The sequence below is a fragment of the Pristiophorus japonicus genome, chromosome 18, assembly GCF_044704955.1.
Source record: "Pristiophorus japonicus isolate sPriJap1 chromosome 18, sPriJap1.hap1, whole genome shotgun sequence".
Classification (NCBI taxonomy): domain Eukaryota; kingdom Metazoa; phylum Chordata; class Chondrichthyes; family Pristiophoridae; genus Pristiophorus; species Pristiophorus japonicus.
Genome location: NC_091994.1, coordinates 95,533,929 through 95,557,041, shown reverse-complemented (window position 1 = coordinate 95,557,041; position 23,113 = coordinate 95,533,929). Strand labels below are relative to the sequence as shown.

Genomic DNA, 23,113 nt, shown 5'->3' with positions numbered 1-23,113 from the left:
GAAAAGGACCATTACCATGCCATGTTACAATAAAGTATAAAATAATTTAATTAAAAATAATCCTCCTCATGGTATTAACTGCAGACAACTGCATAATCCTGCTGTCCTGAACAATCATCACCCAAGGATAATTTGCTCTCACCCATTGCAAAATTGTGATGAAATAGCTTCAACTGTAACAAAACACAATAAGGTGCTGTATCAAATTACTAATACTGAGCTTTATTTCTCTGGCTAGTTATTCTTCAGTGACTTATTCCCAATTATCTTCATCGTCATTCCTCAACATTTGCAGCTGGCAGCTGTAAAGACATGCTGTCACAGCCGAGGTACTCAAACTGTGCACCAAACTGTGACCAGCCAGCATCCCTCTGTAAACCTGCTGTTACCTCATGAGAAATCCTACAGGACATACTGTCAGCCAGTCAGCATCCTCCAGGTGTATGGGAATTGTACCTTCATGCTCAATTAGTCACTATCCACAATCTTATTAATAGCTTAAGTTAAAGCGGCTATGGGTAGGGATTAGGTAAGCATTAATCGCTTAATTTCAAGTATATTTCCAAATTGAACTCCAGACCGGTAATTTAAATCACCAGGTACATTTCCTGAAACTTTATACCAAACCAGGTTCCATTAGAATGCTTTTTAAAAAATGACTTGCCTGTAGTTATCTTCCTCTCGATTCTTTTGTACTGCATGCTGTGCATATTGGGAAAGGACCATTCAGCTAATTCGTTTAGTACATTAACCCACCCATCACGGCATCTAATTGCATTTTGAATAACCACAGTTTATTTGTCTCTATTGTCTTGCCTGGTAGATTATTCTAAACGGTTATTAATCCAAGTAGTTTTAAAAACTGATATCTGCTGTAAATTTGCTTCTTTTCAATTTCTATTGAAGCTCTATGGGCCAACTTTTCAATTCTACATTGAAATAATAATCTGAGTTTACTTTAGGTATACGATTGAATATTTTATGTACTTTGATGAATGCCCCCACTTAATTGTCTCCTTTCTAGACCGTAGGGCTCAAGTTACTCTAATCTTTCTTCATAGCTCATGGGATCTGTCTTGTTGCCTTTTTCAGTATCGTTTCTAATACAATCTTTTGTGATATGATATTTAGAACTGAATAGTATTCAGTACTGGCTGACCAGAACATCGTAAAGCCTTAACTTTCTATTCATTTAGTTCCCAGCCTAATGGGGCACATAGGTGACCTCACCTTACACTTGTGTGTCAGCTTAGTTTTGTTTGTAATACTCTTGCTTCTGAGTTAGTAGGTTGTGGGTTCAAGCACCACTATGTACTTGAGCATATAAGGAACATAGGAACAGGAGTAAGCCTTGGAGCCCCGTGAGCCCATTCCACCATTCAGTTCGATCATGGCTGATCTGTACTTCAACTCCATTATCCACCGTTGATCCATACCCTTCAATAAGCTCACCCAACAAAATTCTATCCCTCTTAGTCTTGAAAATTTCAATTGACCTAGCATATATAATCGAGTCTGACACTTCCGTGCAGTACTAAGGGAGTGCTGCATTGTTAGAGATGCCATCTTTGGATTAGACGTTAAACCGAGGCCCTGTCCAACTACTCAGATGGGCTATTCAAAGAAGACCAGAGAGTTCCCCCAGTTTCCTGGCTATGATTTCTCCTCAAAATCTAATTTCTGGATGTTCATTTTCTGATGTGGGACCTTGCTGAACCCAAAATGGTTGCTGGGTTTCCTACACAACACAAATGTCAAAAGTAATTCAGTGACTGTAAAGCGCTTTGGGACATCCTGAGGATGTGTTAATGTGCTATATAAACACAAGTTCTTTCTTTCTCTGCCTGTGTAATTCTGGAGATGGTCACTACAAAGCATTTTAATTTGACAGACTACCATTGAAAGTAGATTTGCGATTCTCCTACCATTGACTACATTTCTCTAACAAGCCGGGGACATCCATAAACTCAATAGCATTAAACAGTCAAATTTTCATGGCTTTGCTGAGCTGTCTATAAGGGTCTCCACTTATCTGCAAATATGCCTCGATTAGGAGTAGCCATAGGAACAAAGGTAAAAAAGGGAGACTCACGCTCAAAAGAAGTCCTGTAATTTCCGGGAACTCTACTTGAATATATTGGGCAGGATTTGAGAGATATTTGCGACGGGGTTCTCGCCACGATTTGACCCTCTGCGGCGAAAACCTGGTCGCAAAGCCCGGGTGGGATCTCGGGTACCTGTTTGCAGTGGTGCTTCCAAGTATCGCTGGGGAGAGGTGCGCCGACGTGGATTGCGTTTGCGTCGGACTTTCGTCTCTCACTTGACCCGTATGCTACGCCCAGAATAGCGACAGGTCAAACCTGTCAGTACAGCCCTGCCAGCAGCAGTAAGCATGAAAACCTGCAAAAAAGTTAGTTTTTATTTTTTACTTTTTTCCCCAGCGATTTTATAGATAACGGTCTTGTAAATGTTTTTGGAGTGATTTTATACCCCCTCCCAAGGCCTCTCTCTCGCAGCGCTCCCGGCCCCAGACTAAATTTGGCAAAACTCGCGATTTTGCGCCATGAATGCTTGTGCAACACTCCCCACCCCCCCCTTACCGATGCGCCCCTGATGCAGGCGTAAAGACCGAAAGTTCGGGCTAAAAACGGTAGCACAGTGTAAATCGCTATCATTTTCGCTGAAAAACCCCAAAAGCCGAAAATCCGTCCCATTAGCTTCCAATATTTGCTGAATATATCAACTGTGTAAACCTTTTTGCACAGTTGCTGATGCCAGCTGCTCAATCTCAGTAGTGTTCCAGTAATGTGGTTGTACAGCATCAATTTCTATAAATAATGCACAAGGCTACCTAATGTCTCAGCCTATAAAATATTAAAAGATGCATCCCATTTCAGATGAGCTTTAAAACATGTGTCATCAATTTGGCCAACCTGAACAGAAATAAGATAGCTATAAAAAGGTCATTGACTTTTTGATCATCAAGCATATTCTTTCCTCAGGTTTTTTTCTTATAGAAAAAGAGATCACTCGTGTCTTAATAAAACTACAGATGCTAGTAATCTAAAACAGAAACAGTACATGCTGGAAATACTCAGATCAGTCAGCATCTGTGGAGCGAACAGATGAGTTAATGTTTTGGGTGTGGTCCCTTTGTCAAAACTGGAAAATATTACTGATGAATATTTTAAAAAACAGAACAAAGGGAAGAGGAAGGGAAAAAATTCAGAAAACAAAAAAATAGAATGACTTGTCAAGTGTTTAAGTCAAAAACAGCAGATGTACACAGTTGCTTGGGTTGGGTTTATAAATTGTAATCATGTCCCAAGTGTTTCAGATACCATTAATTACATTGTTGTGCAGGTGAATGTGGTAGACATTTTGTACAAGATGAACAATTTATTTTTGATATAAAAACAGAAAATGTTGGAAATACTCAGCAGGTCAGACACCACCTGTGGAGAGAGAAACAGAGTTAACGTTTCTGGTCGATGACCTTTCATCAGAACTGGAAAAAATTAAAGATGTAACAGGGTTTAACCAAATACAGAGATAGGGAAAGGGGAGGAAAGAACAAAAGGGAAGATCTGTAGATACTTCTTTCAATTTAGTATACTGTATTCACTGCTCACGATGCCGTCTTCTCTACATTAGGGAGACCAAATGCAGATTGGGTTTGAACACCTCCGTTCAGTCTGCAAGCTTGACCCCAAGTTTCCAGCCGTTTGTCGTTTTAATTCTCCATCTCACTGTGACCTCGGCCTCCTACACTGTTCCAATGAAGCTCAATGTAAGCTCGAGGAACTGCATCTTATCTTTCGATTATGCAATTTACAGCCTTCTGGACTCAACACGGAGTTAAACAATTTCAGATCATAACCACTGTCCCTATTTTTTCATACACCAGTTGTTGGTAATGATTCTGCTATTCCTATTAACACTTCCTTTATACCCATCTTTTGTTTCTTTATTTGTCCCATTACCAGCCCCTTTTGCCTTACAACATTGTCCCTGGTAATTAATTTCTCCTGCCTTCCACTGTATCACAGATCTTCCCTTTTGTTCTTCCCTCCCCTCCCTCCTTTCCCTGCCTCTGTACTTGCTTGAAACCTGCTGCATCTCTAACTTTTCCAGTTCTGATGAAGGGTCATTGACCTGAAACGTTAACTTTGTTTCTGTCTCCACAGGTGCTGCCTGACCTGCTGAGTATTTCCAGCATTTTCTGTTTTTATTTCAGATTTCCAGCATCTGCAGTACTTTGCTTTGAATTTATTTTTGATGGTGCTAGTTGAGGGAAGAATGTCGGGAAGGCGACCAGGATCTTTAATGTCTATAGGAACAGGCAGGCAGTGTCTTACTTTAACACTCCATCTGAAGGTCAGCCCCTCTTCACAACTGTGCATTCTGTTAGTCATGTACTAAAGTGTCAGCCTAGATTGTGTACTTTAGTACTGAACTGAGGTTTCACCCTCAACCATCTGACTCTCCGCTGTGATGAAACTTTAGAAAGAGGATCCGCAATACTACTCAGGTTCTGGGTGCTGCAGACTTCAAGACAGACAGACTGGTGAAATGGAAAGACACATGCAATTTAATGTGGGTACGTGTGAAGTGATGTACTCTGGCAGAAATGACATGGAGAGGTAGTATAATCTAAATAGTACTATTTTTAGGGGAGTGTAAGAACGGAGGGGCTTGGGGATGCATATTCAAAAATCTTTGAAGGTGACAGGGCAAGTTGAGAAGGCGGTTAAGGAAGCGTACGCGATACTTGGCTTTGTAAATATCATAGAATCATAGAAGTTTACAGTACGGAAGGAGGCCATTTCGGCCCATCATATCCATGCCGGCCAACAAGAGGCTATCCAGCCTAATCCCACTTTCTAGCTCGAGGTCCGTAACCCTGTCTAAGTATTTTTTTAAATGTGGTCATTTATAAAATATGGGCATTGAATACAATCTCTGGTTAGGCCTCAGCTGGAGTAGTGTGTACAATTCTGGGCACCACACTTTAGGAAGGATGTCAAGGCCCTGGAGAGGGTACAGAGGAGGTTTACCAGGGTGATACCAGGGATGAGGGAGTTCAGTGGAGATATTGGAAAAGCTGGAATTGTTCTCCTTAGAACAAAGGTGGTTAAGGAGAGACCTAATTAAGGTATTCAAAATTATGAGCAGTTTTGATACGGCAAGTAGGGAGAAACTATTTCCTCTGGGGGCAAGGGGGTTGGTAACCAGAGGTCATAGATTTGCAATAACTGGCAAAAGAACTAGAGGGGAAATGAGGAGAAATTTCTTCATACAGAGGGTTGTTAAGATTTAGAATGAACTACCTGAAAAGGTGGTGGAATCAGATTCGATAGGAACTTTTAAAAGGCAATTGGGCATGTACTTGAAGAGGACTAATTTGCAAGATTATGATGAAAAAGCTGGGGCGAGACACTAAATTGGACTGCTCTTTCAAAGAGCCAGCACAGGTATGACAGGCTGAATGACTTCCTTCTGTATGTAAGATTCTATTCTGTGCTTCTATAATATTGCAGGAAGGTATATTTGTAGGCATCACTCACTTATGAATTGTCAGTCACCCTGTAACAAAACAGTCTCAATTTGATGACTTCCATTTCAAAACCATAGCAGCAAATTATTTGAATTTTTGATTTTCCCATTTTAGTTCTTTTATGTTGTCAAACAGCACTGAACAATATAAAAACTGGGTATATATGGGCCCGAGTTTGGTCAACTTATTGCCGGGGAGCGTCCGCTGGCGTGCGACGCTGACAAAAGTCCTCCCGCCTGCTCCCTCCCCAGATTGGTCCGGGCGGTCTTCCACTCCAGCAACAGAAGTGACAACCGCGTGGAGGCAGGTCTTACCTGAACGGTAAAGTATGAAGACCTGCAAGAAAAGATTAGTGCACTTCTTTTCTTTTGCAGGGATTCTTGTTGATGGGGTCCTCTGAAGGATTTCTAGTAGTTTTTTTTTAAATGTTTTGAATTTTTTTAAATTTTTACTGGCCCCCCCACACCCTGGGCCTGATTCTATCCTCGGCGTTACTTTGCCGAGGATCGCATTTGCCGCCCAGAATGCGACCTACCACCCGCTGCCGCCCAGAATACAAGACCTATTTTTCCTGCCGGGCGTTTTTTTTCCACAAACTTCGGATCTTAGCGTTCCTTTTGACGGTACTTGGGCAGAACTTGGGTTTCACCAAACTCGGGCCCTATGTCATTAATCTGACCACTGTAAAAAAAAAAAAAATCAAACCATCAATCAATGATTTTCTGTGCAGTCTAACCAATTTAGATGGGGGATTAATGCCAGTAAGCATTTAAGTACAATCAAAGCCATGAACTCATTGAATGGCGGTGCAGGCTAGAAGGGCCGAATGGCCTACTCCTGCACCTATTTTCTATGTTTCTATGTACATTTGTATGGATCAAGTCAGTGATTTGTGCTGACTTTTTTTGTATATGACTATTTGAACAGCTAATTCTGCATTAGCTGTTAATTCTTTTGTTCCTCATTAAAAATGTAAGCATTTTATTTTTACTGTCTACTCCACTCTAGATCCACAGTGCACATCACACCATTACCTTGACAAAGGAGGAAACTGTCTCGTTCCAAGAGTCCCTACTCCTAATACTCTGTCACCAGCCACTGGATGTGCAAGAGTGCCTCACAATCCGATTTTCCCTCTCTCCCTAGGGAGGAGAGATCCAACCTGATCACAGCACCTCTCCTGTGGCCCATGATTCAGTCCAGGTGATGTGGGGAACTGCAAACTCACTGCACACCACACCTTGCACTGGACGAATGATACGTTAAATTTGCTGAAGCATGTTAATTCAAAAAAATTAAAATGGATCAAAATAAATGAATCAGAATGAATAAGAAGAAAAACTTCAAACATTTATATTTTGTCTAAAATTTGATAATGGGAATGTGAAGTAGAAATACTAAAAACGAATGAAAATTTATGGTGTTAAAAGTATTCAATTGTACTCTCATTCAACTATTTTTCATTCTAACTTTCATAAACATTACGAAACATATACATTAAATACATTCAAGTTATAAGATCCTCTGCCAGAGGGTACATTTTGAGACAACTAGAAGGACAAGGGCAGCAAGTGCATGGGAACACCATCACGATTACAGCACAACTCAAATTCCATTCTATATCTGGGTAGATAAAATCCCCCATTTTTAAAAACATTCCCATTGTTGGTTGCTTTCCTTGCTTCCCTGTGAAATATCTGGTTAGTGTTCAGGGCATGGACTAATGGTTGGTAGTAAATTCCTACCAGTAGTACCTCCTGGCTTCCCTCATTTATCTATATCTGGAGTGATCTTTGATGGTTTGTACTCTGTTTCCTTAATATATAATGCAATTCCTCCTCCTTACGTCTATCTCTTATAAGCGCCGTGGGACGTTTTACGACGTTAACGGCTCTATATAAATAAAAGTTATTATTAATAATAGTTTATACTCCTTCCAGTGTTGTCTCCCGTTTATGCTACTTCCCGTACAAGTTTCCATTGTAACTATGATATTGTGGGCATAACCCATCCAATTCTGATGTCTTTACTGGTGGACTTGTGTCATTTGTGTACAACCCCTTCCATTCGGTTTGCCTCATTTGTGTTTGATTTTTTTTCCCCTTCCTGTGGGAGGGTTGTGTGTGAAATGAATTCAGGCAGTCTCAAGCCAGTTAATACAACAATACCTTTTATTTATATATTACCTTTAATGCAGTAAAACATCCCAAGATGCTTCCAAGGTTTAGCAAAAGAACCTGGGCCAAATTTGACAATCTCACTCAGATGAAATGATAGCTGTTGTGGGGAGTAGAAAGAGGGATGGTGCCTGGTGGCTGGGGCAAAGACATATTGCTGGGACAGAGTAGAGCGAAATTTACTTTGCATCTGACTATACTCTACCTTAACTGAGAGCGCTCAATGGTGACACTTGGGAGTTAGAGGTGGAGAAAGGGTTCCATTCACTAGCATCGCAATTTGACTCATTATAAGCACAAAAATTCAAAAACAAAAATTAGAGGTAAGGCTAGGAAAGGTATCCATCCCTTTGATCTTGAACTATACGGACTTATGGACCACTGAACAATGCATCATGTACAGAAGTGAAATGACGGTCTTCTGGGATCTGTGGAGGAGCCCAGCAACAAATGCTAAGCCTTAAAGATAACAATTCATTGAAAACCAAAAACTGGGAAACTGGAGGTGGTCTGTACTTTACACTGATAACTTGTCCTTTAACTGCTTGGCTGTCCTTGTTTGAATATTCTTTTATTATAGAGGCCAATTAGGTTCTTGAGGTATCTATTTTAGATGACGGAGTTGAACAAATTAGTTTTGTAGAAGAAAATCAACTTACAGCAGTTAAGTTACTAAGTCTACAAGCATTGAACTATTCAACATAATACAAAAAACAGATGTAGGAAAATGCCCTCATTACTTCCTGTCCTGAAAACACAGACTTCTTGCTGGGATATAATTCCATGGATACCTTCAGGTACTTTGCCCTAAACTGAGGATAAGTCTGTTCAACTGAGGTGGCATCATGGTCAAAGCCAGACCAATCCTCATGTGAGATTGAGGGATAGTGATCAGAAGCAGAAGTTCTGGCTTAGTTTGCTTTCCTGGACTAGGGGAAACTGAGTCCACTTGTAGTCAGTGTCTCATTGCTGCCCCAGCAGAAATGAACTAATTCAGTACAGACTAGGAATTGAACCTGGCAATTTTAAGAAAGTGCACAGGCAAGTAAGAATTTTGCCTCTTTAAAGGTACGAGTAACCATGAAAAAGGGTCACATTGTGCAAGCTTAGTTTATGCTCTAGCTGAATCTCTCAAGTGCACAGAAAGTAGGACAGGACAGTGACGATAACTGATAACTACTGGGCACCAGAGCAGTAGAGATTTAATTTTAGAACATAGCAATGTAATTTGTGTTTGCTGTCATGATCTGTCAGTGTGCATCAGAAACGGATTCTATTGGTTAAACCCCTATGATTTGTTGTTAATATTGGGAATAAGTGGAGAAAAAATTTACTGGCGGACAAACAAGTCACATGCGCATGCCACAAATGTGTGGCAATGTCTTGGGTCAAGATGAAAACATTAATCAAGGGTAAAGGCACAGTGCATATGTTGTGGAAGCCAGGACTACACTTGTACTGGGGCCTTATGCTTGTGAAAGGCGAAACAGGAGGAACCCACTGAGAGGTGAGTAGCAGATTTACAGACTAAGAAAGAAAGACTTGCATTTATATGGCGCCTTTCACGACCACCAGATGTCCCAAAGCGCTTTTACAACCAATTAAGTACTGTTTTGAAGTGTAGTCACTGTTGCAATGTAAGAAAGGCGACACAGCAAGCTCCCACAAACAGCAATGTGATAATGACCAGATAATTTGTTTTAGTGGTGTTGAGGGACAAATATTGGCCTCGGTTTAACGTCCCATCCGAAGGAGGAGGCATGCATCCAAACAGTTCTATATCAAACAAATGATGGATCATCTGGTAAATGACCATTATAAATAAAAACTCGCCCAGTTCTTGCTTTTAACATGTTGAATGTGCATTCTGATGTGGTATAGCACACCTCCTGCAACAAATAAGTGAACAAGGGAACTGTAGGTCATTTCCCAGTCCAAGCAATTGATTGAAATGCTGTATGTAGAACTGGAGAAACACCACAAGTTCGTGGCCCTCTATAGGCAGGCCCTTCATGGCTCCCCTTACTTCTCCCTATGTAATCTCCCAGCCGAAGAAATAACTAGAGCTTAATTGACTAAGTATATGTAGATACAAGTCTCTCACTATTCACATAAGCACCCGAATAGTCTGTGCACTGCTAAAAACCCTGTTCACATCCTTGTGCCCAGTGAGCCCTCGACACACTCTTCCAGCCTGACCTTAATTGCCTTTATCAAGTAAGGATGTTGACCCAGTCAACACCAAATACTATCCAAATGTACTGAACTCTGCAAGACCCTCACTATATATAACTGTAAGTCCCATGTCATGTCATTTACATTACATGTGTGAAAACTTCACTGAATAAAAGCAGGAAATTCTACAAATATGCAACAGGTTGAGCAGAAAAAAAAGACAGGTTGCATTTTCCAATAGAACCCATAAATTACTTAACTTCCCTCTGATGGTTAATAATTCATCCAAGTCCCTGCACTCATCAATGAGATCGCTTACAGTTTACGAACAATGATAGACAGGTAAAGACCATTTGGTCCATCGAGCCTGTCCCATGCAACTGCGATACCATGTTATTTCCTGGGAGAGGCAAAAATAGATTAAAATCCCAGGCCAATTTGAGAATTAAAAAATCTGGGAAATTCCTCTCCGACCCATCTAGGCGATCGAGACGAAGCCAGGAGAACACTCTGGCCCTGAATTCTCTGCAGTACCTAGTTTCTATAAGAGGTGATCTCCACCCCAGCCTGAAATAAATCCAGTTCTCGAATTCAGCGAGTCCGCATCCACCACACGAGACGGCAGTCTGTTCCTGAGGTTCACTATTCTCTGGGTAAAGAACCACCTCCTGACATCTGACCTAGATCTAGCATTATACAACTTAAATTTGTGACTCCTGATCCTGCCTAATCTGTTTAATTGAAATAAACAGTCAGCTGGAACATAATCTATTCCCTTCATTACCTTATAAACCTCAATGAGATCCCCCCTAAGTCCACACTTCTCCAACTCTTTTAGCCTATCTTGATTTCCAGGCTTCCTTTCCAAAGCCTCAATAGCACCCACCATGTGAGGAGACCAAAACTAGAAACAGTATTCCAAGTGTGACATGACTAAGATCTTGTACAAGGACAAAACAGTATGCCTTGTCTTGCACTCAATTGTCCTATGGAAACACTCCAACACCCTATTTGCTCTAGCTATTGCTACACGGCGTTGCTCATGTACCTTTACGGATGTATGCACTAGAATGCCCAAATCTCTTTCTATCTCCACCATTTATAATGCCTTTCCCTGAAGGATGTATGAATGTTGAGCATTTACCCTGCCCACATGCATAACACTGCAATTATCCAAGTTATACATCATTTATCAGTCAGGAGCCCAATCTCCCAACACATTAAGATCTGCCTGAAGTAGATGAGCAACATCTACAATCCTAACACTCGCACAGATCTTGGTATAATCTGCAAATTTGCAGATTGTGCCCCAACACCTACATCCAGATCATTAATAAAAGTAGTAAAGAGCAACAGTCCCAACATTGATCCCTGCGGGACACCAGTACTAACCAGTCTCCAAACAGATCCAAATCCATTTATAACTACTTTTTGCCTATGTCCTGCCAGCCAGTTCTCAATCCAGCTCAATATATTACCACTAATACCAGGGGCTTCGATCTTCGAGAAGGCTCTTATGCGGTACCTTATCAAAAGCCTTTTGGAAATCTAAGTAGACAATGTCTACTGGACTTCCCCCATTCACCAACTTTGTAACTTCTTCAAAAAATACAATTAATTAGATTTGTAAGACATGACCTTTTTATGAAGCCATATTGGGTGTCCCTAATGTCCCTCTCTACCCAAGTATTCATAGATTGCATCTCTAATGGTTCCTTCAAGCATCTTACCTATTACTGATGTTAAACTAATGAGCCTATAGTTACCTGGTGTAATGTATGCACCTATGAGTATGCTCACAGGTTTTTACAGCTGTTGAGAGGGGTTTCCTGTACGGGCTGCTCTTGCACACTCTCCACCTTGCCATCCTCGTCTGCCGTCCGGACATGTCATGGCGCACCATCTTGCCGTCCGGAGGCGGCGGAGGTCCCCGATGGAGTGTACTCTACGCGGGAGTCCTCCCACTATTTATCGGGGACTTGGCCTGGAGGGTGGCGCACGGAGCAGTCCGGTGCAACAAATTTTAAAGTCGATTCACGGGCTCGCAGGCGCCTGCAATTTCTGCGGTCTGGAAGAGTCCGTGTTCCATGTTTTTATGGAATGTGCGAGGTTGCAGCTCCTGTTCCATTATTTAAAGGGGCTGCTCCTCAATTTCTGGCTGCACTTCAGTCCCACACTCCTGATCTTTGGGCACCCTGTGCGGAGGGGAGCGGGTAGGTCCGAGGGCCTCCTCCTGGGCATGGCCAAGGGGGCCATCAGCCGGTCCAGGCAGCGGGCGGTCGTTCAGCCCAACTGCCTGCCTCTCTTCCGCGCTTACATCCGAGCCAGGGCGTCCCTGGAGATGGAGCACGTGGTGTCCACCGTTACGCCCGTGGCCTTCCGTGAGAGGTGGTCGCCGGAGGGACTGGAGTGCATCATCACCCCCGGCAACCAATTTTAATTTGATTTTATATGTTTTAAAGTTTAATTTGTTTTATTGCCAGGTTTTAGTGTCCCCTCCCTTTTAGCCAGGGGGCACTTGTATAATTTGTGGTTTTATTGCCCAAAAACACCCCCCAAAAAAGAAAAAGAAAACAAAAAAGGGCACTTGTTTGAAAGTTTTGGAGTGTCCCCCCCTTTAATCAGGGAACACTTGATTTAATTGTTTATTTGTTCTCAACAAAAGTTGTAGAGCTGTTGAGAGGGGTTTCCTGTACGGGCTGCTCTTGCACACTCTCCACCTTGCCATCCTCGTCTGCCGTCCAGGCACGCCATGGCGCACCATCTTGCCATCGGAGGAGGCGGGGGTCCCCAATGTAGTGCACTCTATGCGGGAGACCTCCCCCTATTTATCGGGGACTTGGCCTGGAGAGTGGTGCACGGAGCAGTGCCTAGCAATAAATTTTAAAATCAGTTCACGGGCTCCCAGGCCACCTGCTGTCTGGAGGAGTCCGTGTTCCACATTTTTATGGAATGTGCGAGGTTGCAGCCCCTATTCCACTATTTGAAGGGGCTGCTCCTCAAATTCTGGTTGCACTTCAGTCCCACACTCCTGATCTTTGGGCAAACTGTGCAGAGGGGAGCGGGCAGGTCGGAAGGCTCCTCGTAGGACTGCTCCTGGGCACGGCCAAGGGTGCCATCAGCCGGTCCAGGCAGCGAGCGGTCTAGGGGGTCGTTCAGCCCGACTGCCTGCCTCTCTTCCGCCGTTACATCCGAACCAGGGTGTCCCCGGAGTTGGAGCATGCGGTGTCCACCGGTATGCTCGCGACCTTCCACGAGAGGTGGTCGGCGGAGGGACTGGAGTGCATCATCACCCCCGTCAACCAAATTTTAATTTGAAGTTTGTCTAAAGTTTAGTTTGTTTAATTTGCCGGTTTTAGTGTCTCTCTCTCTCTCCACCCACACCCACACCCCCTCTTTTACCCAGGGGGCACGTGTATAATTTGTGTTTTGATGCCCTCGGGGAAAAAAAAACAAGAGGGCCCCTGAAAAGTTTTTTTTTTTTTTTTTTTGAGTGTGCCCTCCCCCCCCCCCCCCCCCCCCCCCACTTTAATCAGGGGGCACTTAATTACTGATACAACTCAAAATAGTTGTAGAGCTGTTGAAACTGAAATAGTTGTAGAGCTGTTAAGTTGGGAGTGGCTTCGCCAGTCATGTGATGCTCACAAGACTCAATAAAACCCCAGCCAGTTGGGTTCAGGGGATCCACGATGAGGCAGTTGGTTGTGAGCCTGGTGGATGAACTGGTAATGTGTAGTGTGATTATTAAACCTTTACTAATAAACCAACTAGTTTTTAATAACAATGTGTTGCTATGAATTCTGAAGGAAAGAACCCATGAAGCAAATACACTACACCCGGGTGTGTCTTGTCACCTTTTTTAAAGATGGGGACTATATTAGCCCCCTTCCATATTTTGGAACCATTCCAGAGTGCAGTGAGCTATTAAAAATACAGGTTCGCACAGTACATGCCCCATCTCCAAGGACCCACGGGTGGATATCATCAGGCCTGGCTGCTCTATCAATTTGCAAGTTCTTAATTCTTTCTAAAACAGTATGTTCATCCACGTTATAGTTGAACAGCGTGGCGGTCCCGACCTGCGAGAGACCATCAGTGGCAGGTCGGGGCCATAAAAGGAGCGGCAAGCGGTGGCCATGGGCAGCGTGGCGGCGTACCACTGCAAGGTACAGCGCGAGCTGGTGCAGGAGGGCGACGGCAACGAAGAGGAACGTCATCAAGATCCAGGTCGGTGATTGGAGCGTGGGCAGGTACAGCAGCAGCGGCGAGGTCGGGGCGAAGGAGCGGCGAGAGATTGTAGAGGGACATGATCGGGGCCCAGGAGAGGCGCAAGTTCGGGGCCAGAAGAGGCATGAGCCCAGGAGCAGCAAGGGCCAGCCCACACTGCGATGTATGCGCGCACTAGGCCCATGCAGCAGAAAACAGGTCTCCAGTTGTCTTGGTTAATCCTTGCCACTGGACCAAGACCTAGCTCTGTCAAGCCCATGTGGTGGCTGGTGTGCAACGGCCACCACACATTAAAAAAAAAAATCCACGCACAGGCATCTTCCACCCTTCACGATGTAGTTCGGGACCTGGAATTTTAGGTTCTTCATTTTAACACCTGTGAACTCATCCTTTTTTGGCGTGGAAGCAAGTCATCCCCATTTCGAGGGACTGCCAATGATGATGATGAGTTGAGCATCATCTTCAAGGGTAAAGATTGATGCAAAGTACTCATTTAATATTTCCGCCATACCCAGCGAGTCCTTTGTAACCGGTCCTTGAACACCCTTCAATGGCCCAATAGTCTTTGATAGTTTGGAGACTCATCACATAACTGGAAAAGCTTTTCCCATTACTTCCATGGTTGTCTATGATCCTTTTTCCATTAACCTTTTTGCTGATCTAATAGCAGCCTTTTTTTTGTTTAGTTGTTTCTTATACTCAACTCATCTTTAATTTATAGCAACATTTCTGTTTACATCTTATTTGTCTTTGTAAACAAAACAAAACTTAATCAAACTCCTATGAAACAGTAAACATAGAAAGGGAAAAACCATAAATGCCGGAAATACACAGTTGAGGTGGAGTCTCACTCAAAACATTAACCTATGGTGCCCTGCTGTTCGTTGCAGCATTTTCTGGTTTTATCATCTTTTTGAAAAAAATCAATCATAAATTGTATGTTTCTTTATGGCTATAAAACACAAGTTTTCAACACATACAATTCAGTGAAAGTTAATCCTATTTTACAATCTCCTTAACAATATAAAAAAAAATTTAGGGCTGGAATTTGGTCAGCATTTCCGCTGGGTTTCTCGGCGGTATTCCTATTTTAGGGTTGAAAAGCATCTGGTGCGAGTTTCGTCAAAGTGTTCCGCTGGCGGTTTTGAAATACCGCTGGGAAGCGGACCACCGGTGTGCAACACTCAAAAAAACAGCTTCCGCCCGAGTTTGGTGGTAGTGATGTTCCATAGTTGCTGAAAAAAACACCGCCCAGGAGAAACCAGCCAGAGCAGCGATGGTCGGTATGAAACCCTGCAAAAAAAGGTAAGTGAAAGTTCTTTTTTTTACATTCTTTTGCAGCGATTCACTGGAAAAGGGTCCCGTGAATGTTTTCTGATTTTTGATGTTTTGAAAAATATTGTGTGTGTTTTCTCCCCTCCCTAGGCCCAACTCGCAGTCTTGGACTAAATACCGCTCAAATTTAACCAGGATCGCGGTTTCCACTGAGAATCCACGTGGAACACTGATTTTTCCTGCCGGGCGGAATTTTTTTTCCATTTTTTGATCAATTTTCTGCCGGCCTTAATTGAATAATCTTAGCGTTTTTTTGGGCGGGAATCCGGCTGTGGTGGTTTTTGATCAAATTCCAGCCCTAAATGAATTATAGTCCCCCAGGATTTCATTAACTCCAGTAAAAATGGCTAAAATTTTCAAGGAATCTCCATGTTATCCTTGAGGGAAAATGCTAGAAGGAGGAAACTGAAGACTGCAACATGTTGCTTTGACAGTTTGTATAGTCACTAATGAAGAAAGCTGATGGGTATAACCAAGTGACAGCTCTCGTGAATTAACCCTCCCTTGATACATTAGGTAATTGCTACAATTATCAAAACATTTTACTTTCTTTCAGGGTTGGGCTTCTCTCGATGCCACATTTCACTTTGTATAAAATCAGTCAATTTTTGTGTAGGTGACAAGTTGATCATTTGTTTTAATGGAAAGCAGACACCAAGCATAAAGTTAGAGCCAAATAGAAATCAGAGTGGTCTTTCTGCTTTCTCAGCCGCTTTCTGGCAGGGCTGTCCAGGACCAACTCATCTGGCTGCGATACCAGTAAACGCAACCCCAATTTCACATTCACCAACAGTCCCGTAAACTTACCTTCCCTCTGTCACTGACCACAACAGCATCAGCTTGGTCACAATGCAAAAATAAAAGCAAACACACACTAAACATTCCAAATTAAATTTATAAATCATGCGATATTCCATACAAACATAAACTAATCACCATTGTGCATTCTCTTAGAGCCTGTCTTCCATCTGCCTTTGCCTGTCCTAGTGCTCCTACAGTGTTGCTACCCCAGTGGCTGCAGCATGGCTGGTGGAAGGCTGCTGACTTTCAATGGAGGACACAGCAGATATAGCCTTGGAGGACATCCTCAAGCAGCTCTGAGCCTAGAAGGCACAGCTTTGTACTGCATCATCTCGACATGGGCGGCTTCAGTTGGCTGGCTGACAGATAACAGCAAGGGTACTGGGTGAGTGGAAGGATGAATGGTGTCATCCTGAGAGAAGACAGCAGGTTCGTGCGCCACACAGAGCCACTGGCACCTCAGCAATCCTAGTGATTTGTTGGAGGACAGTTTAATGGACGACTGTGCCATCCTGAGAGCCCCTTTGAACACTGGCAAGCAAGCGTAACCACGACAGCAGCAGTCTGAGTATATGTGATAGCTTGCATGACTTCAGTCTGAGTTTTTACTGCAGCACCCAGACATTGAGTGGATTCTGCTTGAGCTGCAATGGAAGCAGAGACATCAGCCATCAGATGCTGCATCCTGGTTGAGTCGCAAATGTGCTATTGGAGTTGGCCATTACTTCCCATGCTGGAAAGGATGGGCTCCAAGTTCTTCGCAAAGCCCTGTGCAAAGTTGGTGGCAGACTCCTCCATGCTCCTCGACATCGCACAAAGGCTTTCTGCCAATGCGCCAATATTTCCTTGAGCATACCCATCAGCCGCCTTCTGCAGCCTGGGCTCCATCGAAGTGCTCATCTGAGTCCTCTGCAGCAGAATCCGTGTGCAATCCGGAAACCTGGCACCTGCGCTACCCTTGCCCTCCTACCCTGGTTGCAGGCCACGTTTGTCTGGGGTCTCACCGTGTAGATTTCGCGTCTAAACTATCGCAGAGTAAAGTATGTAGAGTGTCAGCATCTGAGCTAGTGGCTCTGAGTTGGAAATCGAGTGACGATGCTGTCTCGTCATCATCACTGCCCTCTTCCTCTTCCACCTGTTGCTGTTCCACCACTGCCTGGCCAGATTGCAGTTCTTGGGTATCTAAAAAGGGGAAAGACACAAGGGTAGAGTTGCTGTGTGGGAAGGAGGCAAAATAAGAGGTACATGCTCACACCACCTGCAACTATTAAATCAAAAGACATTGCGGGATGAGGGTGAAGTGGGATGTGAGGAGGAGGATACAGTCATCTTCAATTGATTGAGCCCCACCGATGGCTAAGGGCTCAGCGATAGCTGATCCAATGATGGCAACCACGGTCTCCTCCATCGGGGTAATGTCATGCAGGTGCGCCTGCCGGTTAGCTCCTGCTGCCTCCTGTTATGTGCCAACTTGTCCTGCAAGGGAGAGGGAAGTGTTTCAGTGAGTGTGGTGCAGCTGTCATGGTTAAACAGCTGGTAGTGTGTGCAAGCTGTGAGATGTGAGGCTTGAAGCAATGCTAAATGTGTGTGGGTGAGGTGAAGCTATGAATATAAGGTACGAGACTTCTTTGATAGAGATTGTTGGTAGGTGAATGACCTTGACCACTCGTGAGAGATCACTAAACTTTTTGCAGCATGGCATCCAGGTCCTCGGCTTGACTTCTGGCATTGACCGCTATGGTTACCTGCTCGTACTACCTTTGCAGAGTTTATCAGGCGGGCCTCCTGGCCCCCTGTAGATAGAGAACCTCTCTCCTCCTGCGCACCTCCTCCACCACCAAAGTTTCCAGTGCAGCGTTGAGAACCGTGGAGCATTGTGTCTCCCCTGTTCTACCATCAGTCACCGTTCTTGCAGGTCAGATTCTCTTCCCCAGCCACTCCCAGCATCTGCTGCAGCCAAAATGCATCTCCCCTTTAAGAGATGCAGGTTGGCTTTAAGCAGTACAGGCTAGCTTTAAGTGGTGCTAGCCTCGCACAAAGTTCGGCCACATGCTGAGGAGTTCAACCACTTAACAGCACTTTTAACGCTGCCTCTAAGCTGCAATCATTAAAGAAGTTTGTGTGCTGCCTGCATCGGAAGCAATGGGCGCAGGCTAACTTTGTGTCACGATACCTGTGCCCATTTTTGGGGGCTGTCGAATTTAGCCCCCTAGGATGTTAAACAATCATTGATTAGATGACCAGCATGGTTTACATTAGACTTAAAACTGCTAGTACCCCCAGTTGATACAGCGACATCATTTCATGGTGTCTGTAAAAGAACTTTGCAATGCATTGCAAATTTACCAGCGATGGCTGTTATACCTCAACATAAAGTCCAGAGCTAAATACCAACCATAAGAAGTTCAACCATGGGAAATATATGAATTGCTGTGATATTCCATAATCGCTCAAGAGTATTGTACAACAATTTATAACCATAAAAACCCCAGTCTGGATGCAATGAAGTTGGGTAATTCTTATTTACTTAATTAGGCTGGGAAATAATTATCCTCATTTTAAAAAAAAGTAAGATCTGCTTGACTAGTACATCATGCTGTACTCTGCTATGACTGTAACGGTCAGTGTACCTACTTCCCAGCTGCATAAACCTCTGCTGTGTCAAAGAGGTTTATTCCATTTTCATAGGCCAGAGTCATCAGCTGTTCAGCCATCTGAAACATAAAGGGAAAATCAGATGTAAAGAACCCATTCAGACAGCTCTTGCATGTTGAACACACAACAGATGCAATCTGTGTGTTATTTAAAATATGATCTCTCTTCTCCCCTTTCCCAACAAGTGCAAGTGCCACAGGGGAAGAAGGATTCTCAATTCCTCTGCCATTCCTATATTCTCTATCTAGGAGGCTCCTAACCAGGATTGGATGTGTTCGACTGCTTCAGGCAGTCTGCCATCTGACATATGTTGACATATCCAAAGTTTTTGCTTTCTTTCTTAGTCCACCACAATGTAAAAGTGATGGGAATGAACTCTGCCTCATAGCAGAAGGAGGGTTTCAAATTAAATAAACCCCGATTTTTGATACAGATTTTTGAAGCCTCCACCAATGGAACCACTTGGAAAGTGATAGCTGAGCCCTACTGCAATATCACAGTCAACCATGTGATCCCCATCCAATGCCTCTCTCCTCTGCTGTTTAGCTCCATAGGACTGCCCTCACATGGTTCTACTCCTATCTTTTGAATGCAGTCATTATATCTTAACCAATGGCTTTTCTTTCTCACATACGGTCACCTCCGAAGTGTCCTAAGGAACTATTCTTTGCCGCACCTTTATCTTACTTACATACTACGCCTTGGCAACATCATCTGCAGACATAGGATGCCGACTACTCAGTTACGTCAAGCATTCTACTCAAGAACTCATTACCGTTATTAAAAGCTGGGAATGACTTGAAAAGTAACTTTCCCTTAAGTTTTCAGGTAAGAGATTTTTTGAGTACCTCTGACTATCTCTGCCAAACACTTTTAATTCTGACATGCATAATCACCAATGCTCCTGGTGCTAATTTATCCAGTTTATAATCAATCTTTGTCCTGGCCTGTGAGCCTTTCAGCAATGTGTTTTTACAGATTGAAGAAAAATATTAATTCCTCGGTAGCCTTCAGGCACAGTGCAATGTTTAACACACCTAGCTGTTTGTCTCTCTACTGCTAGCATCAATCAGCATGTCCACAAAAGACAAGAATCTGAAATGAATCAAGAAGAAATGCAGAGAGTATTGTGTGCTAATGTTACTTGCGAAGTATTTTTCATTAGATTCATCAATGCCTGGCACTGCACATTTCAAATGGTATTTCTAAGCACTTTTGCCAAGACTGTCTAGTGGATTGATAATGTCTCTCTGATTCAATCTTTATATTATTCACAGTATAGAAATTTAGATGCTTGTATATATCCATCCAATTGCACATTTTAGTACACATATCTGCTTGTGTAAATGACAGGAATAGTGATCGGAAATTGACATTTTATATTGTGCTCTCAGCAATGCGCATTTTTGGATCAGACACAACAAAGATGTGATGCAAAACAAGACTCCCCTTTCAGTACATTAGGAAGCAGTTGCACTACTGCAACTTCAGAAGCACACTCCAATGCTGCATGTATGGGGAGGCACTCTGATTTCCTAAACACTCCTTTTGGCTTATAAGTTGCTAAGTCAGTGCCAATTTTGACTAGATCACTGGCATGGACATCTCCTCAGGGCATTGTTCTCAATGACATCAAGTTGATGTCTTTCATAAATGCCAAGCTACATCAGCATTTTTGGTTGGCATACTAACAAATGGGATTTAGATGACTGTTACAAACAATTCAAATGTTACTCTCTTGGTTTATGAGATCATCTGAAGCAGTCAATGAGATTACACCCTTGTGACTGCTTCTCCGTTCAATCAACGTATGGTGATTAAAAAACTTAAACCATTTCAAACCTGGAGACAGGAAAGAGACATACCTCATCAGTGATCTGTCCTCCGAAGGTAACCCATGTTCCTATTGGAAAGATAAAAGTTAGAGCTTTACTATCTGTTTTCAGCTGATAAGAAACCTAAATGCTAAAAGAAAACGTAAATAATATTCAATACAGTTGTAATTAAGAGATTCAGCTGCAGGCTTAGCAGTTTACATTAATAAAAATCTATAAGCAAAGGTCTTTCATGTTCAGCATCCATTATTTTAAGTTCATTGGACAGTTTGAGTAGAATTATTTTAAGTAACATTAACTTAGCATTTCAAAGAAAATATACCATTCTACCCACTGCCTGTGGCACAAGCCAAATCAATAAAATGGCAAACTAATGTTAAATTATTTTAAGGACTCAGCAGCATGATCAGCCATAAAATAACATGATTTTCTGTTCTCCAATCTGCTCCAAGTTAATTAAATATTAAGTGGTACAGATAAGGCAAACCCAGGCAGTTACTTCAAAGGACATCAAGAAAGTAGGGCCAGAGGGCACAAAGGGAAATTAGAGATAAGCAAATTTAGGCAACTATTAGGAAAAACTCCTTTTGTCAAAGAACAGTAACTGGAATAATCTCATCAAACAAGGAGGATAAACACTGAAATTATTCAAAATGCATGATGGGGGAGTTAATGTACATGAGGGCTGGGTTTCAATGGACTGTTAATTATACTAGGAAGGTGGGTTTTAATGAGCCAAATGGCATTTTCACAATTCTGACTTTTCTTATGAACTACTGTAGGTTTATGTTGGATAGGTTTTTAGAGTAGTCCGTCACTATAATATTGAAATGTATAGTAACCAAATTACTTGTAATCAGCTCGTGTATGAAAACAATATTTGCTTACCTAGGCCGAGGCAGGACACCCTCAGTCCTGATTTTCCAAGGTTCCTATTTTAAGATAAAGAGAGATGATGCAATTAGAATAATTTAACTGAAGATGACAATATTTTGTCAAAAACACCACAAACACTGGAGTTTTCTCTCCGATGTCCTCACTTCAAGCTGCACCTTTTCTCTTCTCCCCATCCTAAGATGGTACAGTCCATCGTACGGATGAGTTTACTGACACTATTAATTCTGGTTCCTGTAATGCACGTTTGTGCCTTTAGTATTTCAATGTTTCATCATGCTTGTAAATTTTGAAACATGGGACCTTTATACAATATACAAATACTTGACAATGAATCTGGAAATACACTTTATATTTCCACTTCTGAGATCACCATATAATGCACTCCAGATTTTGTCAATTTATGACATTGATTTCATCCTCATTCCTGTGAATTTGAAATGATAGTATTGATTCTCCACTAAGTATTGTCTACTATATCTCAATAGGAGAACACCGCACCTAATCAATTCCATTCTTTCAGCAGGTGGCTGATTCTCTGATGCAAGAGCAACATATTCTTTCAACATAAAGAGCCGAGTTTATGAGGGTCTTTTCATACATTAAACATCTCACTGAAAAAATGGCAAAATGAAAACACAAACAACCAACTTAGCATAGGGTAATTTCTGACACAAACTCACATGTTCCTATTTCAGAGCAATGTGCAGTTGCTCCAATTAAGCCGAATTCAAGCTTATCCTTTGTGCGGTAAGGTGGCGGATTTAAAGCAGCAAAAAAGAAAATCTCCGGAGGTCTACAACAAATGCTCAACACAAGGAATGGACTTCTTACCTGGGGGGGGGCAGGGGGAGGGGAAGAGAGATTGTAGGCTCTTTGTGGAACTGAATTGAACATAATGCCTTCCTTACCTGTGTCTTTCTTGTAATCTTGTATCCAAGCCATCTCTGAACACAGGATTGGTGCACTCTGAACAATGACAACTCATCCAGCTCTACCTCACCACTATCTCTCTCGAATGTCTCTGATTTGTCACACTGCTTGTCTGGCATCCAGTGCTGGATGAACAGAAATTTCCTCTACCTAAATATTGGGAAGACCGAAGCCATTGCCTTCAGTCTCCGCCACAAATTCCGTTCCCTAGCCACCCACTCCATCTCTCTCCCTGGCAATTTTCTGAGGCTGAACCATTGAAGGTGGTAGTGGTCGTGGGTTTGGGAGGTGCTGTCGAAGAAGCCTTGGCTTCTTGTAAATGGTACACACTGCAGACACAGTGTGCCAGTGGTGGAGGGAGTGAATGTTGAAGTTGGTGGATGGGGTGCCAATCAAGTATGCTGCTTTGTCCTGGATGGTGTAGAGCTTCGAGTGTTGTTGGAGCTGCACTCATCCAGGCAAGTGGAAAGTATTCCATCACACTCCTGACTTGTGCCTCGTTAATGGTGGAAAGGCTTTGCAGA

The 23,113-nt window shown here is 42.8% G+C and overlaps 1 protein-coding gene across 6 annotated transcripts in view; it reads right to left on the bottom strand.

Moving 5' to 3' along the window:
* kcnab2a (potassium voltage-gated channel subfamily A regulatory beta subunit 2a) overlaps nt 1–23,113 on the bottom strand; it is a 315,007-nt gene that overhangs the window by 67,512 nt on the left and 224,382 nt on the right. For all 6 annotated transcript variants that reach the window (XM_070860410.1, XM_070860412.1, XM_070860411.1 and 3 more), the window contains 3 exons: nt 21,651–21,694; nt 20,793–20,830; nt 18,907–18,986 (listed from right to left, as the gene is read on the bottom strand). In XM_070860410.1, coding sequence (XP_070716511.1) covers nt 18,907–18,986; nt 20,793–20,830; nt 21,651–21,694 — 162 coding nt within the window. The remainder of the gene's footprint in view (nt 1–18,906; nt 18,987–20,792; nt 20,831–21,650; nt 21,695–23,113) is intronic.